General features: G+C 36.1%; 1 protein-coding gene and 1 pseudogene across 1 annotated transcript; one reads left to right on the top strand and one right to left on the bottom strand.

The window, feature by feature from the left end:
• The first annotated feature begins 685 nt into the window (after positions 1-685).
• LOC115966319 lies at positions 686-5,534 on the top strand (annotated as a pseudogene).
• A 2,331-nt stretch (positions 5,535-7,865) lies between these two features.
• Positions 7,866-11,470, bottom strand: LOC115967891 (G-type lectin S-receptor-like serine/threonine-protein kinase SD1-13). Its single transcript, XM_031087038.1, has 7 exons — positions 10,070-11,470; positions 9,787-9,894; positions 9,497-9,702; positions 9,212-9,422; positions 8,733-8,970; positions 8,496-8,646; positions 7,866-8,387 (listed from the first exon to the last, which is right to left on the bottom strand). Exons 1-7 carry the CDS (start codon positions 11,334-11,336, stop codon positions 8,148-8,150), a joined length of 2,421 nt encoding a protein of 806 aa, XP_030942898.1. The 5' UTR covers positions 11,337-11,470; the 3' UTR covers positions 7,866-8,147.
• Positions 11,471-12,130: the final 660 nt, after the last annotated feature.

Below are 12,130 nucleotides of genomic sequence, written 5' to 3'. Positions count from 1 at the left end.
AAGGGAAAACCCTAGCCACGTTTTTAGGTTGCTCCTTATGCTGTGTATGTGAATCTTTTGTGAGATCAAGAGATGGTTGCCTTCACACATACTTAGGGTTTCCAAGATTTAAGATTATGTCAAGAACTTGGTGATCGATTCAATTGCTGCTTTAAGAGCTTAAAGATACACAAGCGGATGTGCTTGTGCTTGCTGGGAATTCAAGAAAGAAATAGTTCGTGGACTCGGAGCTGTCACGTGGTTGTGGTAGTAAGTTTCCTACTCGAGATAGCAATAGGATCTTAGTGGTCTAAGTCGCTATTGTGTAAATTTCAATTCTTTCATAGTGAATTCAGTTTTACCTTGAGGATAATTAGGTTAAATCCTCAACAGGTTTTTTACCAGTTTGGTTTTCCTGAGTTATCATATTGTTGTGTTCTTTATTTTCTGCACTTTACAATAATATGATATTTGTGTTAACCTAGACTTGATAATTTGACTAAGTAATTACTTGGCTAATTACCTAAGTTAATTTGGTTGTGTTTTAAGAGGTTTAAAAACAAACATGACTGATTTTCAGAAACACTACAGTCAGGCCATTTGTGCTCCAAGGCCACGAGATGTAAAATGGAAACCATCTACAGAAGCTATGATGTGGAAAACTAATTTTGACGGGGCGATGTTTCTAGAATCTGATTAGGTCGGGATGGGGGTGGTGGTTAGAAATCAGGCAGGTCAGGTCATGGCAGCGTTATTGGAAAGAATACAAAAACCCAATTCAGTTGAAATATTGGAGGCGTTGGCAGCGCGGAGGGCAGTCCAATTTACTTTGGAGTTGGGATTTAAGCAGTCAATGTTCGAAGGAGATTCGAAAGTTATCATTAAGGCTCTTGATAATGAAGTTTTTTCGTCGCCTAGTGTTGGTCATATTGTAAAAGACATTTGGTCTATGTTAGGTTTATTACAAACCAAGTCCTTCTCTTATGTAAGGAGATAGGACAATTCTGTGGCCCATGCCTTAGCCCAAAGGGCAAGGTTTTTTTTTCTTGTATTAGTCTGGATGGAGGATGTTCCACCAGATATTTTGTGTTTTGTTTCTTCTGATTTCCCAAGCTTTTAATAAAATTTTGCCACGGTGTGTGGCTTCTCAAAAAAAAAAGAAAAAAGATTTAATATACATATATACATATATATATATATATATATAGATGATTTATGAATTTCTCAGAAAATGGATTGGAGGTGATTCCTCCAAATTATCAATTTAGAGAAAAATGTTGTTCAATTTTGCAACACTTATTCAAATTAGGGAAAAATATCATCTTGGGGTCATTATCAATTTAGTTCTTATATTTTGATAGCAGTTAAGTTTTGTTAGTGGGTTAATGTTAAAGACCAAATTACTGAAAATTGAAAATAATAAAGATCAAATTGGCAATTACTAAATTGAAAGTAACCCCAAAATATAAGAACCAAAATAGTATTTTTGCTTTCAAATTAAACCTTGGTTGTACTTAATTTGAACCTGCCAATTATACTTGAAGATCCAATTTACATGGTGAGAATAGAAATTCACATAGGATACTTACTTTTTCATTTTTATTTATTTATTTATTTATTTATTTATTATTATTATTATTATTATTTTAAGAATAGAAAAACCATATTGATACCCAATTAATGTACCAAAATACACAAGAGGGTGCATGCACTTACACAGACTGGCCGGCCTCCTTCAAAATTCCATTTACAAAAGCAGCAATATCATATGCTCTTGTAAACATGCAGGTTTTTAATTATATTTACAAAAGCAGCAGTATCATTGGCTAGACAGCTACGGGTGCATGGAATTGATGCTTGAATTGATCATATTCAGCTCCATCCATCCAAATTTAGTCATGGGGGCTCTCTGACTTATCATTAGGCGGAAGTCCCTCTTCAGCTTCAGTCGATGTGTGGGTCTACATTTGTGTCTGATTCCCCAACCTTTTTATCCGTTAAGCACAAAGAGATGCTCTTTAAGGGGAAAGAGACGCACTTAGTTGGCTGGGATTCAGTGGCAGTGGCTATATGGAAGAAATCGTCATTTTCAGGGGGTACCTATTTGTTGAAGGGTAGATCAATTTGCAAGTGAATCTGTCTCACAAATAGGCATGGAGCCAAGCAACCCATATAGAGCCTAGTGTTTCAAATAGACTCCATATGAACCACATAATGGCAGCCAGCATGTTCCACTCAACCAGATTATTAGCCTCAATAGAATCTTTGTTACCAACCTTGTTTATATGAGGTTTTTTATATTATGGTTATTTTTTAACCAGCTCTTGGATCCAATAATGAATGTCACAGATCCAGGTATAAATGCAGTTTGTCAAGGGCTCACAAAATCATTCAAACATAACATCATTCTCTTAGCTAAAATCTTAGTAATATATTGTATTGCAACAGGCTATATTCAGAAAGCCAGTCAATTTTGAGGGGCTTAAAACTAGAGTTAAAAATAGTAGCATTGGCCTCTCTTATGAGCTTACAAGATAAAAAATGAACCTTGGACAGCTTCAATTACTTCTCCAATAATAGGCTAGGCAGATATGAAAAGATGAGTATAAAAACCATCGGGGTCAGGGCACTTCTAACCACTAAGAGAACACAAAGCAGATTTTATTTCCTCAGTTGAAACATCCTTCTGTAAATCACTCTCGGAGACTCAGGGAGCTGGTAATTAAGGATTTGTGATAACTTTCCCTCCACAGTTGTTACGATTTCTGCTGGAATGCCCAAGAAAATTTTGATGGAAATTCACAGCCATACCGCTAATCTGTTACATGTTATTAGACATATTATGGCCCAAAAGGCCCATGTACTTATAAAACAAGCAAACTAACCATGTGTTAGTCTACGCTTAGCTTAAGGTTTTGAAGTAAATAATCCCTACATTAGGTTCATTGTGAAATAAAGTGCTTAGTAGCAAAGATGTAGCCATTAAAGGCTTTTTGCTGTCTCTCTTTCAATCTCTCAATCATTCAAAAACTTCAACACATCTTCAATCTTGTTTACATCATCTCCTAACAAACACTGAATTGAATTCTGAATGCCTCTAATCCTCATCACTCTGTGAATCTGAGCTGTTTTGATCACCTAAATTAAGCCACCTAACTCTTGCTTTCTGTCTCAAGTGGCCTTAGCATTTCTCAAAGTCACAGCAATGATATTTTTCCGCTTTTATGGCAGTGTTCTGCTTTTGACCAGGATAATTAAACAGCCCCAATTGCACCTCGTCACGTTCTCTTTTTGCCTCTTTAACATTTTCAGTTAAACCCCCAACCTGTTGCGTATTAAACTTGTCAAATAAATTTTAAGCCACTTCAACTCTAAAAGCTATATTCATGGTCACACCATAGACTTCTCTGTTCTTAGTAATTCTAACTATATCCCACACCCAGTTCCCAAAAGTTGTAACACATTATTTCAGTACTATATGTATTCAGTATTAGGGATTATTTCTCTTTGTTTTATGAAGGTAATATAAATTCAGAACTTTCTTTCAAAAGCCATTAATTTTGCTATAGCAGAACAAAAGACACTCACAGCCTGGCTGCAAAGAAAAAGAAAGCAAAGCAAAAGCTCTGATACAAGTTAACAGCAGGTTTTTTTGGCAAGTACTAACAACATATTAGCCTAGCTGGATCAATGATGAAGCATATATATGGACACTGGATATCCAAATTCAACAAAGGCATCTATTTTGAATAGTGTAACTGATCTTCATAGGCAATCCTCCTGGCATTTAAGTCTTGTTCTTCACAACATCCACTTCAGTTCTAATATTGTTTCCGTAAACTCTAGTATATTTCTTTACAACCAAATATTATATATAGCAGCTGACCAAGCTAGCACCATTAAATATTTTTAGAACTTTTGCGCTCAATCTTTCAGAATGTTTATGTTAAATCATCCTCCAATTTCCAATCCGCTGATTTGATCTAAAAGTTCTCATGCTCCTCTTTCAACTCCTTCTCTAAATGAACATTGACAAACAATTGCAGGCTAACCTTTCAATGATGCTCCACAGTTGACTCTTACATTATAATTATTTGTTTTTCATTCTAGATTGGGTTAAGTGGATGTCATGAAACACTTTGTGGGCAAGGATTTGGAGCAACAGAATAAAGAATGTTGGGATTCATTTACAAGCCTCTTATATCATATCTATCCCTTTCGCTATCATCACAACCATCATCTGGTTCTATACAGAACCCATACTGATCTTACTTCATCAAGATACTGACATTGCAAAGATGGCCGCTCTCTATATAAGGTTTCTCGTTCCTGGGTTATTTGCATATGGCTTCCTGCAAAACATCTTGAGGTTTCTTCAGTCACAATCTATTGTGTGGCCCCTGGTCATAGTCACAGGACTACCATTGGTTATTCATGTTGAAATTGCATATGCTTTAGTACACTGGACATCTCTCAGTTTTGTGGGAGCAGCAGTGGCAGCTTTGGTTTCATTATGACTGTCAGTCCTTATGTTGGCCATCTATTTGACTTGTTCAGAGAAATTTGAGCGTACATGGGAGGGATTTTCATTGGAATCATTCCAATACATTCCTACAGACTTGAAACTAGCCCTACCCTCTGCAGCAATGGCATGGTAAGTGTGATTTTAATCCTATTGTGTCCACTATTCTTAATAATTTTTTTTTCAAACCTAAAATTTGACATAGCCTTATTTTCTATATTGGAATATATTTTAGAATGACAAGATATGAGGAAGTTTTGATAAGATAGAAATATGAACAAACACTCACCAATGCTTGATGAAGAGGTTTAAATTTAGAAATTATTCTTTATATTAGTGATACACCATGAATAAAGGAAATTCTAAACTGATCTGAAATTAGACGGGCTAAAAGAACCTGGTCCATATTGAAATTAGCATTGTGACTAAAATCACCACAAGAGATAAATTGAACACTAAGACATGGTATCAACCAAGGGGTTCTGGCATCAAGTCATTTAAGCATGATAATATTTTGATCTACCAGGTTATCATAAGCACAGACATGACCTTATAAATATTACAAGTCCCGTAATTAAGAATTTTTGCTAGTTTGGAGCAATGGGCTTTCGAGATTCTGGTTTTCTTAGCGGGACTGTTGAAAAACTCAAAAACAACCACTTCATTGATTTCTATTTGGTAAGTTTCACTGTCCTTTTCCCTGGCTATACCAGTTACAGACCTGATCTTTTTGCTTTAATAATTCTTTTCTGGATTAAAACTTCAGCGTGAATACAGAAGCTATTGCTTACATGTTCTCATATGGTCTCAATGCTGCAGTAAGGTTAGTTGGAATAATACCTTTTCTTAAGTTGTCTTATTCTTTTTAAGGTCTGCATTTTTATTTTTATTTGCAGTGGGCAGAACTTGAAGGAAAATTCCTCCAACCCAATATAAATGTGGCCTTTGAAATCACCATCAACATGTACCTAGTCACAAATTTTTTTACCAGTTATATGACTTGTTCAAATGATTTAATGAAGCAATTTAGCATATGTGGATGGTCATCTAAATGCCACATAACTTGTGGGAAGATATTCTTCAAAACTGTTTATAGGAAAACTTTGTCCTTTCTCCAGTATGTTCCAAATATTGAAAAAATATTACACTTATTGGGACAGCACAAGGGTGTCAAATGAGTTGGGAGCAGGCCTTCCCATTCGGGCTAAGAATGCCATGGGTGTGAGTCTTAAGCTCTCTCTCCTTGTTGCGGTCATACTTGTTTTGAGTATTGGATTTGGTCACAATACAATGTAAAAGCCTATCATCATAGAATATTGTCTTATAATACGTCTTCTACTTACAACATGGCATTGCGCTTGCATGTCAATGGTTCTCATACCGAGATGTTTTAAATGAGAGTAGGATTGCGAACTATCACTTTTGTTGGGGATATCCTTCTTCCTCAACCATCCACATGAACTTTGAAAAGAAAGTTCTTGGGTTGGGTAGAAGCATAAATTTAAATAAATGATTCAAAAGAAATATTTATTCAATTCTGCATAGTCCAACATGCCCTATCGTGGGGCAGACCATTAAATGAGCGTTCGAATGGACCATCCTGAGCACAAGATGGGCTTGATATCAGCGCATCAATTACAACTTTGGCATCACCTTCAAGGAGAATGGATTTCATCCTTGATTTGCAGCAATGGAGGCCAAGAGTAAGGCAGCCCTTAGCGTTGGCTTGAGCAGGGGAAGATGCAAAAATCTTTTCAATGACTCTTTTATTTTAGGGATCCAGATGATGAAACTTCATATGGGGTTGATGGAATATGGATTTTTTGTACGTGGATGGCTGTATTGGAGTCAAAAATAAATAAATAAATAAATTTGCAAAGAAGTCATTGTTCCATTGCAATGAAGCAGGGAAGATGAGATCTGCTAGATGGTTGATTTCTGGGATTATATGGACCCATGGATCAGTCCATATATATATATTGGTATTTGAGGCTTATCCAATGCGGTGGTACAGACAGACCCTTGTTATTGTTAAGCAATGGAATTGAGTTGTGAATTCCTTTCTAGTTGGGAGCAGTTGATTTCTTCAGTCTTGAAGATATTTGAATTTGGGGAGATGAACCCACGTCTTGTCTGCATTAGAAGCTACTGATCAACCAAACTTAGAGGCCAAGGCTTTATTTAGATCATCAGTTCTTCTGAGGCCAAGACCTTCAACTACTTGGGTATAGGTGCCTATCTAAATGGCTAAAACCCCATAAATGGCTAAAACCACCCCAGAAAAGTATGCTGTCTATTTTGTGGCAGATGCTCTTTCAAATTAATAAGAATGTTCATTTGTTATTGGTAGGTGCTGAGAAATTGCTATTGATACTCTTAGCAAATAATTAAACCCCAGCTAACCAATTTTAAGTCAATCACTTTTACCCTAAATTAACAATTAATGCTTAATATAAGTGATTAACCAATTTTCATTGCATTGCATGCATATTCAAATAGCAATAAATGAATATAAAGCAATATAAAGTGCAGAATAAAAGAAGGGAAGCAAGCCAAAAATAACACCTGATGTGTTATTGAAAAGAAAATCAGAGTTCCTGATGACAAACCTCTTCTAAGCACCACCATTGAATCTCCACTAGTGAATAGTTGCAATGCTGGTTTCCTAAAGACCATCCAAGCCTAAAGTTCCCCTAGTACTTGAGCCCTCCTAGCTCCAGCTATAACCCAACTTATTCAAGTCCTTTCTTCACCTTGTATTGGAGTCCATGCATTGAGCAGCAACAGTAAGCCACCAAGATCTCTTGGATATGTGCTGTAGATTCTCTATTAATTTCCAGCACCAATCACTCAAGGAATATCACTCAAAGGTAACATGGAGTGTTTGGAAAATCACTTCTGAAGATATGGAAATGGTGAGAGGGAAAGAGATGAAAAAAGGCTATGGATTCACTCAAGGAATATGGGTTCTCTCTCTCTCAAAGGATGATCACAATAAACTCTCACAAAGGTTCACAATCTGCTCTATAGAGTTTTCTCTCTAGCTCTCTTGCGTTGTTTTTTTGGATAAGAATGAGATGGTTGCGGATAAGAATGTAGTGCTGGAAGTTTGTCCTCGAGCAGGTTGCGACTTCATAAATACGAATGCTTCCTTTCTCTGCCACATGTCCACCTTACAACCTAGGATGCAGCTCGCAAGGGCAACTTGAACTACTCAACAGCAGTAGCATGGGCTCACCCGCTCAAGTAAATCTGCCCCAATATATTGCAATCAACCGCTCAAGTAAATCTACCCCAATAAATTGCAATCTCCAATCAAAATTAAGAAGATTTACAAATAAAATTGGTATGAAATAAAGTCAACAAAACATGGTCTTTATAGGTGCCATAAAATTAGCATTTTAAGAGTACCAAGAAGAGAATATGGTTTAATGGTATTTTTCTTCTTAGATTGGACTAACAAGTGGACATTGAAAAGGTAATAGAGAAGGCAGTATTTACACCATATGAGATTCTTGGGAAAGTGTTCAAAATGAATATGAAATCCCAAGATGATGATGTCAATAACAAATGCTGCCTATCGACCTTGAATCATTGTAATTGTAACATTGTTAACTGAGCATTTTCTTTGGCTAAGTTTAGGGGACTATGTATTTAACCCAATCTGCCTTTCAGTAAATGCTGGTTTCTTTGGACAGGGAAGATCAGCAATCTCACTTTTAAGCATGGAATTTACAGTAGATGTAGTTGGCCTATCTTTGGCAAATTCTTGCACACACAACAGTCCAACATGTATGCATCTCAAAATCTCCATTTCATAGCATGGTTCAGATATCATTGGGTCTATTAAGGCCACAATGTTGTCTACTTTCCACAATTTCCATGCCTGAAAACATAAATAGAGTATTGAAATTCTTAGCATCAATAATAAAACTTAAAAGAAATAAGCATTGGAGGTTGTAAAAGGTAAGGGAATGAGATAAGGATGACTTGCATGTTCTAAAAGACTCATGGATTGCTCATCATGATAAAAGCTAGAGTTTCTTCTTCCACTAAGTATCTCTAGTAACAACACTCCAAAGCTGAAGATGTCGGATTTTTCTGAAAATCGTCCTTCCATTGCATATTCAAGAGACATATAGCCACTAAATTTCAACAAAACACAACCAAATCTTGTCATCTCTAACAGTATTAGTATCTAATTGAATTGGCTAATTTGAAAGGTACTTACTAAGTTCCAACCACCCTATTAGTATTGGCTTGGTCTTCATTACTTCTAAAAATTCGGGCCATACCAAAATCTGATATTTTTGGATTTATATCTTTATCCAACAAGATGTTACTTGCCTTTAGATCTCTATGAATAATTCTTAGTCTAGAATCTCTATGAAGATATAGCAGGCCTCGACCAATTCCTTCTATAATGTGAAAGCGTTTTCTCCAATCTAGCAATATTTCTTTGGGTGAATCTATTGAATTTAAATAGAAGAAACAAGAGAAAGAAAATAAGGGTTAATAAACTTACTAGGTGAACGAACATGAAGAAGAAGTTCATTTGGTTGAAGTCATCAAAAAACTATTTCATGTGAAGTACCATAACAATGAATATTGTTTGATTGTATCAAAATACACTACTTTTGTCCACAATTTTTTGTCAAAAAATAATGTAAAATATTTTTGTAATAAGAAATGATAACAAAATTAACTAACCGAAGAGAAATGCATCTAGACTTTTGTTTGGCATGTATTCATAGATTAGCATCCTCTCTTCTCCTTCGACACAACAGCCAAGGAGCCTAACAAGATTCCAATGTTGGAGTTTAGAAATTACTACCACCTCATTCATAAACTCTTCCAACCCTTGTCCAGAAGTTTTGGAAAGTCTTTTTATTGCAATTTCTTGTGCATTTGACAATTTTCCCTACAAACAAACATCAAATCGTTAAGTCCATATTCACATTATCAGACAAGAAACTCTAAAAGAGCAACCATTACTCTGTATACGGGACCAAATCCACCCTGCCCAAGCTTGTTACATTCATGGAAGTTGTTTGTTGCACTTGCTAGCTTCACAAAATCGAATAATGGTAGCTCCTGGACTTTAACTTGGTTCAGATTGTCTCCAATTGTGTCTTCACCTGGAAATTTTTTACGTACTTCTCTGTTTAACATTAACATCCCCCTCGCTTTCTTTCTCCTAGCTGATTTCCATTACATTTGTGAGTATACTCTAATTTATAGTAACATTTCCTAGTACATTGTTTTAGTTCTAGTCTGAATATTACCTTTGTGTTTAGCCATCCACCTCCACAATAAGTACGCGAAGATTGAAATAAAAATCGTTCCTATAATCACTGTAATAGTGACAATTTTCCTCACATCTCCCTTCGTATCTGTAAATCAGAAAATCATAATTATGTTTTTTTTGAATGTTTAAAATTCCATTTGGAGGTCAAATAAATTTTATTTTACAATGATTTCATTAGCTTAGGGGTGGGGGGAAGGGGGTGTTATGGGTGCATGATTTGAAGCATAAGATAAAATTTTGACAGAAAGCAAAAAACTCACCGAGTTCCGAATGAGCAACACGAATATAAAGATCAAATCCACTGCCGTTAGAGATTTTCTGTGTGTCCATTAAGCTTTGAGTCCATGTCATACAACCTGAGCTTGAATCAAATGCATAAGCTATACAAGAACAATTCTGTAAACACTGCTGCCTGCAATCATCTTCCTGAGCAACTGACCATTCTGCAAAGTCTGGCACCTTCATCATGTTCAGTTTCAAAAACTCATCCATTTTGTCGGCTTCACTCCTGGTAGTCACCGTCCCACACTGCAACGGTGTCCTCCTCTCACATCCACTAGTCCAATTTTCTCTATTCCACTCTTCGGTGTTCTTTGGCTCAAACCCCTCTAAACAACTGCAAATTGGCGAACTCATTGAATTACAGCTTCCAAATGCACCACACGTACCATAAACATCACACGCACTGAGCATAGCTTTCCACTCAACCTCCCAAACCTTCTTCTCACTATCCCAATATCTTGCCTCTGTATTTCCTTGCGTAGTCAGGACAATGTGTGAAGAATGAAAGGCAAGAAATTGAATTAAATAAGAACCATCTTGGTTTTGTACGACACCATATTTGTCATGAAATTGAGGATATCTTGGTGATCCAATAAACTTCCGACCATTCCATGGACCACTGCGGAAATGTGGTCTACCATCTTTCCAAGTGAATGCCTGAGTAAGACTTTGACCAGAAACTCCGGCAGAGAAGCTTCCAATGGATGGATCAGAAGGGCCTTTCCATGATGTCAACTTCACTTTCTCACCTGTTCTTTCATTAGTACTAAGTTTCATCTCGGGTAACATTATATGAGAAGGATTGTTAAAACTTTCCCATAGGATTGTCCCTGTAGTGTTTTCTTTTAAGACAAGGTTCCCCGAATCTAAAAGCTGGGCGCTTGAATTGGCTACAGAGTTGTTAACATTTGATGACCAAAGAATCTCCTTTTGTCCATTTAATACTACAAGGTTGCCGTCCTCAGATATAGTAAGAACTCCAGAAGAATCCTTGAGGGGTTTCTGCCTGTTTGCTACCCATACAACTGTGAATGCAGAAATGTTGCTATACCATATCCCTAGGTAGCGGTTGGTAGAATTTACTGGGCTGAAGAATCCCAGCTTGAAAACACTTCCATTGGAGATCATGTAGTCAGAGTCTTTGATGGATTGAGAAGATCTGATTGTGTCTACAGCGACAACGCCTATGTTTAAACAAAGGCAACAAAGGACAGACAAGAAGTTACTCTTGCTAGGACGTCCCATAACTTCGTTTGAACCTACTTTGGGTGAGAATTCAGTAAAGGGATGTGGGATGCCCTGTTTATCTAACTATTTATGGTGAATCTGCCTTCATTTCTTCTCTGCATCACAAAGTTGGAAATCATGATTTGAATGCAAAAGTGACTTATGCCAGACATGCTGCTCCAGACTTTCGTGAGTCTAACATCGCAAAAAATAAGTAAAGTCTTTGTCCCTAGTGTAGACTACAACTACAAGTTGCTTATATCTCACTGTCTTCTCTTGCCCAAAAAAGCGGTTGGAATAGACTTAAGGAGTAAGTACTACGGTTGAAATTTGGGAGAAATTTTAATTTTAATTTTCCTAACATGTGGAGGAGAAATATTTACTTTTATTTTCCTAATAAAATAGTTATATTAAACTACAAAGCTCTTGACTAAACTGAAGAAAGAATACTGCTCACAATTTAAACTAGTTAAGATGCTAGAATAGAATCACTTTTGTTTTAAATTTCACTTGACAAAAAAAAAATGTCAAGTCTTTGTTCTTTAGTGTAGACTAGAAATTGTTTATAATTCTCATCATCTTCTGTTAGTTGAAAAAGGCAGTTGATAAAAGATTGAGTAAGGACTATAGCAGAAATTATGAGAGATTTTTATTTTCTATTTTTTCTTTTTCTAACAACAAATAAGGGAGGAGGATTTTAATCTTTTTATTTATTTATTTACTTTTTTGAGAAGAAGGATTTGAATCTAGTTAATGTATCTTATTCCTTTTTTTTTTTTTTTTTTTAAAGGCTAAAATGTAGAGTGCACCCA

This window comes from Quercus lobata, chromosome 11 (genome assembly GCF_001633185.2).
Source record: "Quercus lobata isolate SW786 chromosome 11, ValleyOak3.0 Primary Assembly, whole genome shotgun sequence".
Lineage (NCBI taxonomy): Eukaryota > Viridiplantae > Streptophyta > Magnoliopsida > Fagales > Fagaceae > Quercus > Quercus lobata.
This window is presented reverse-complemented; position numbering and strand designations above follow the sequence as displayed.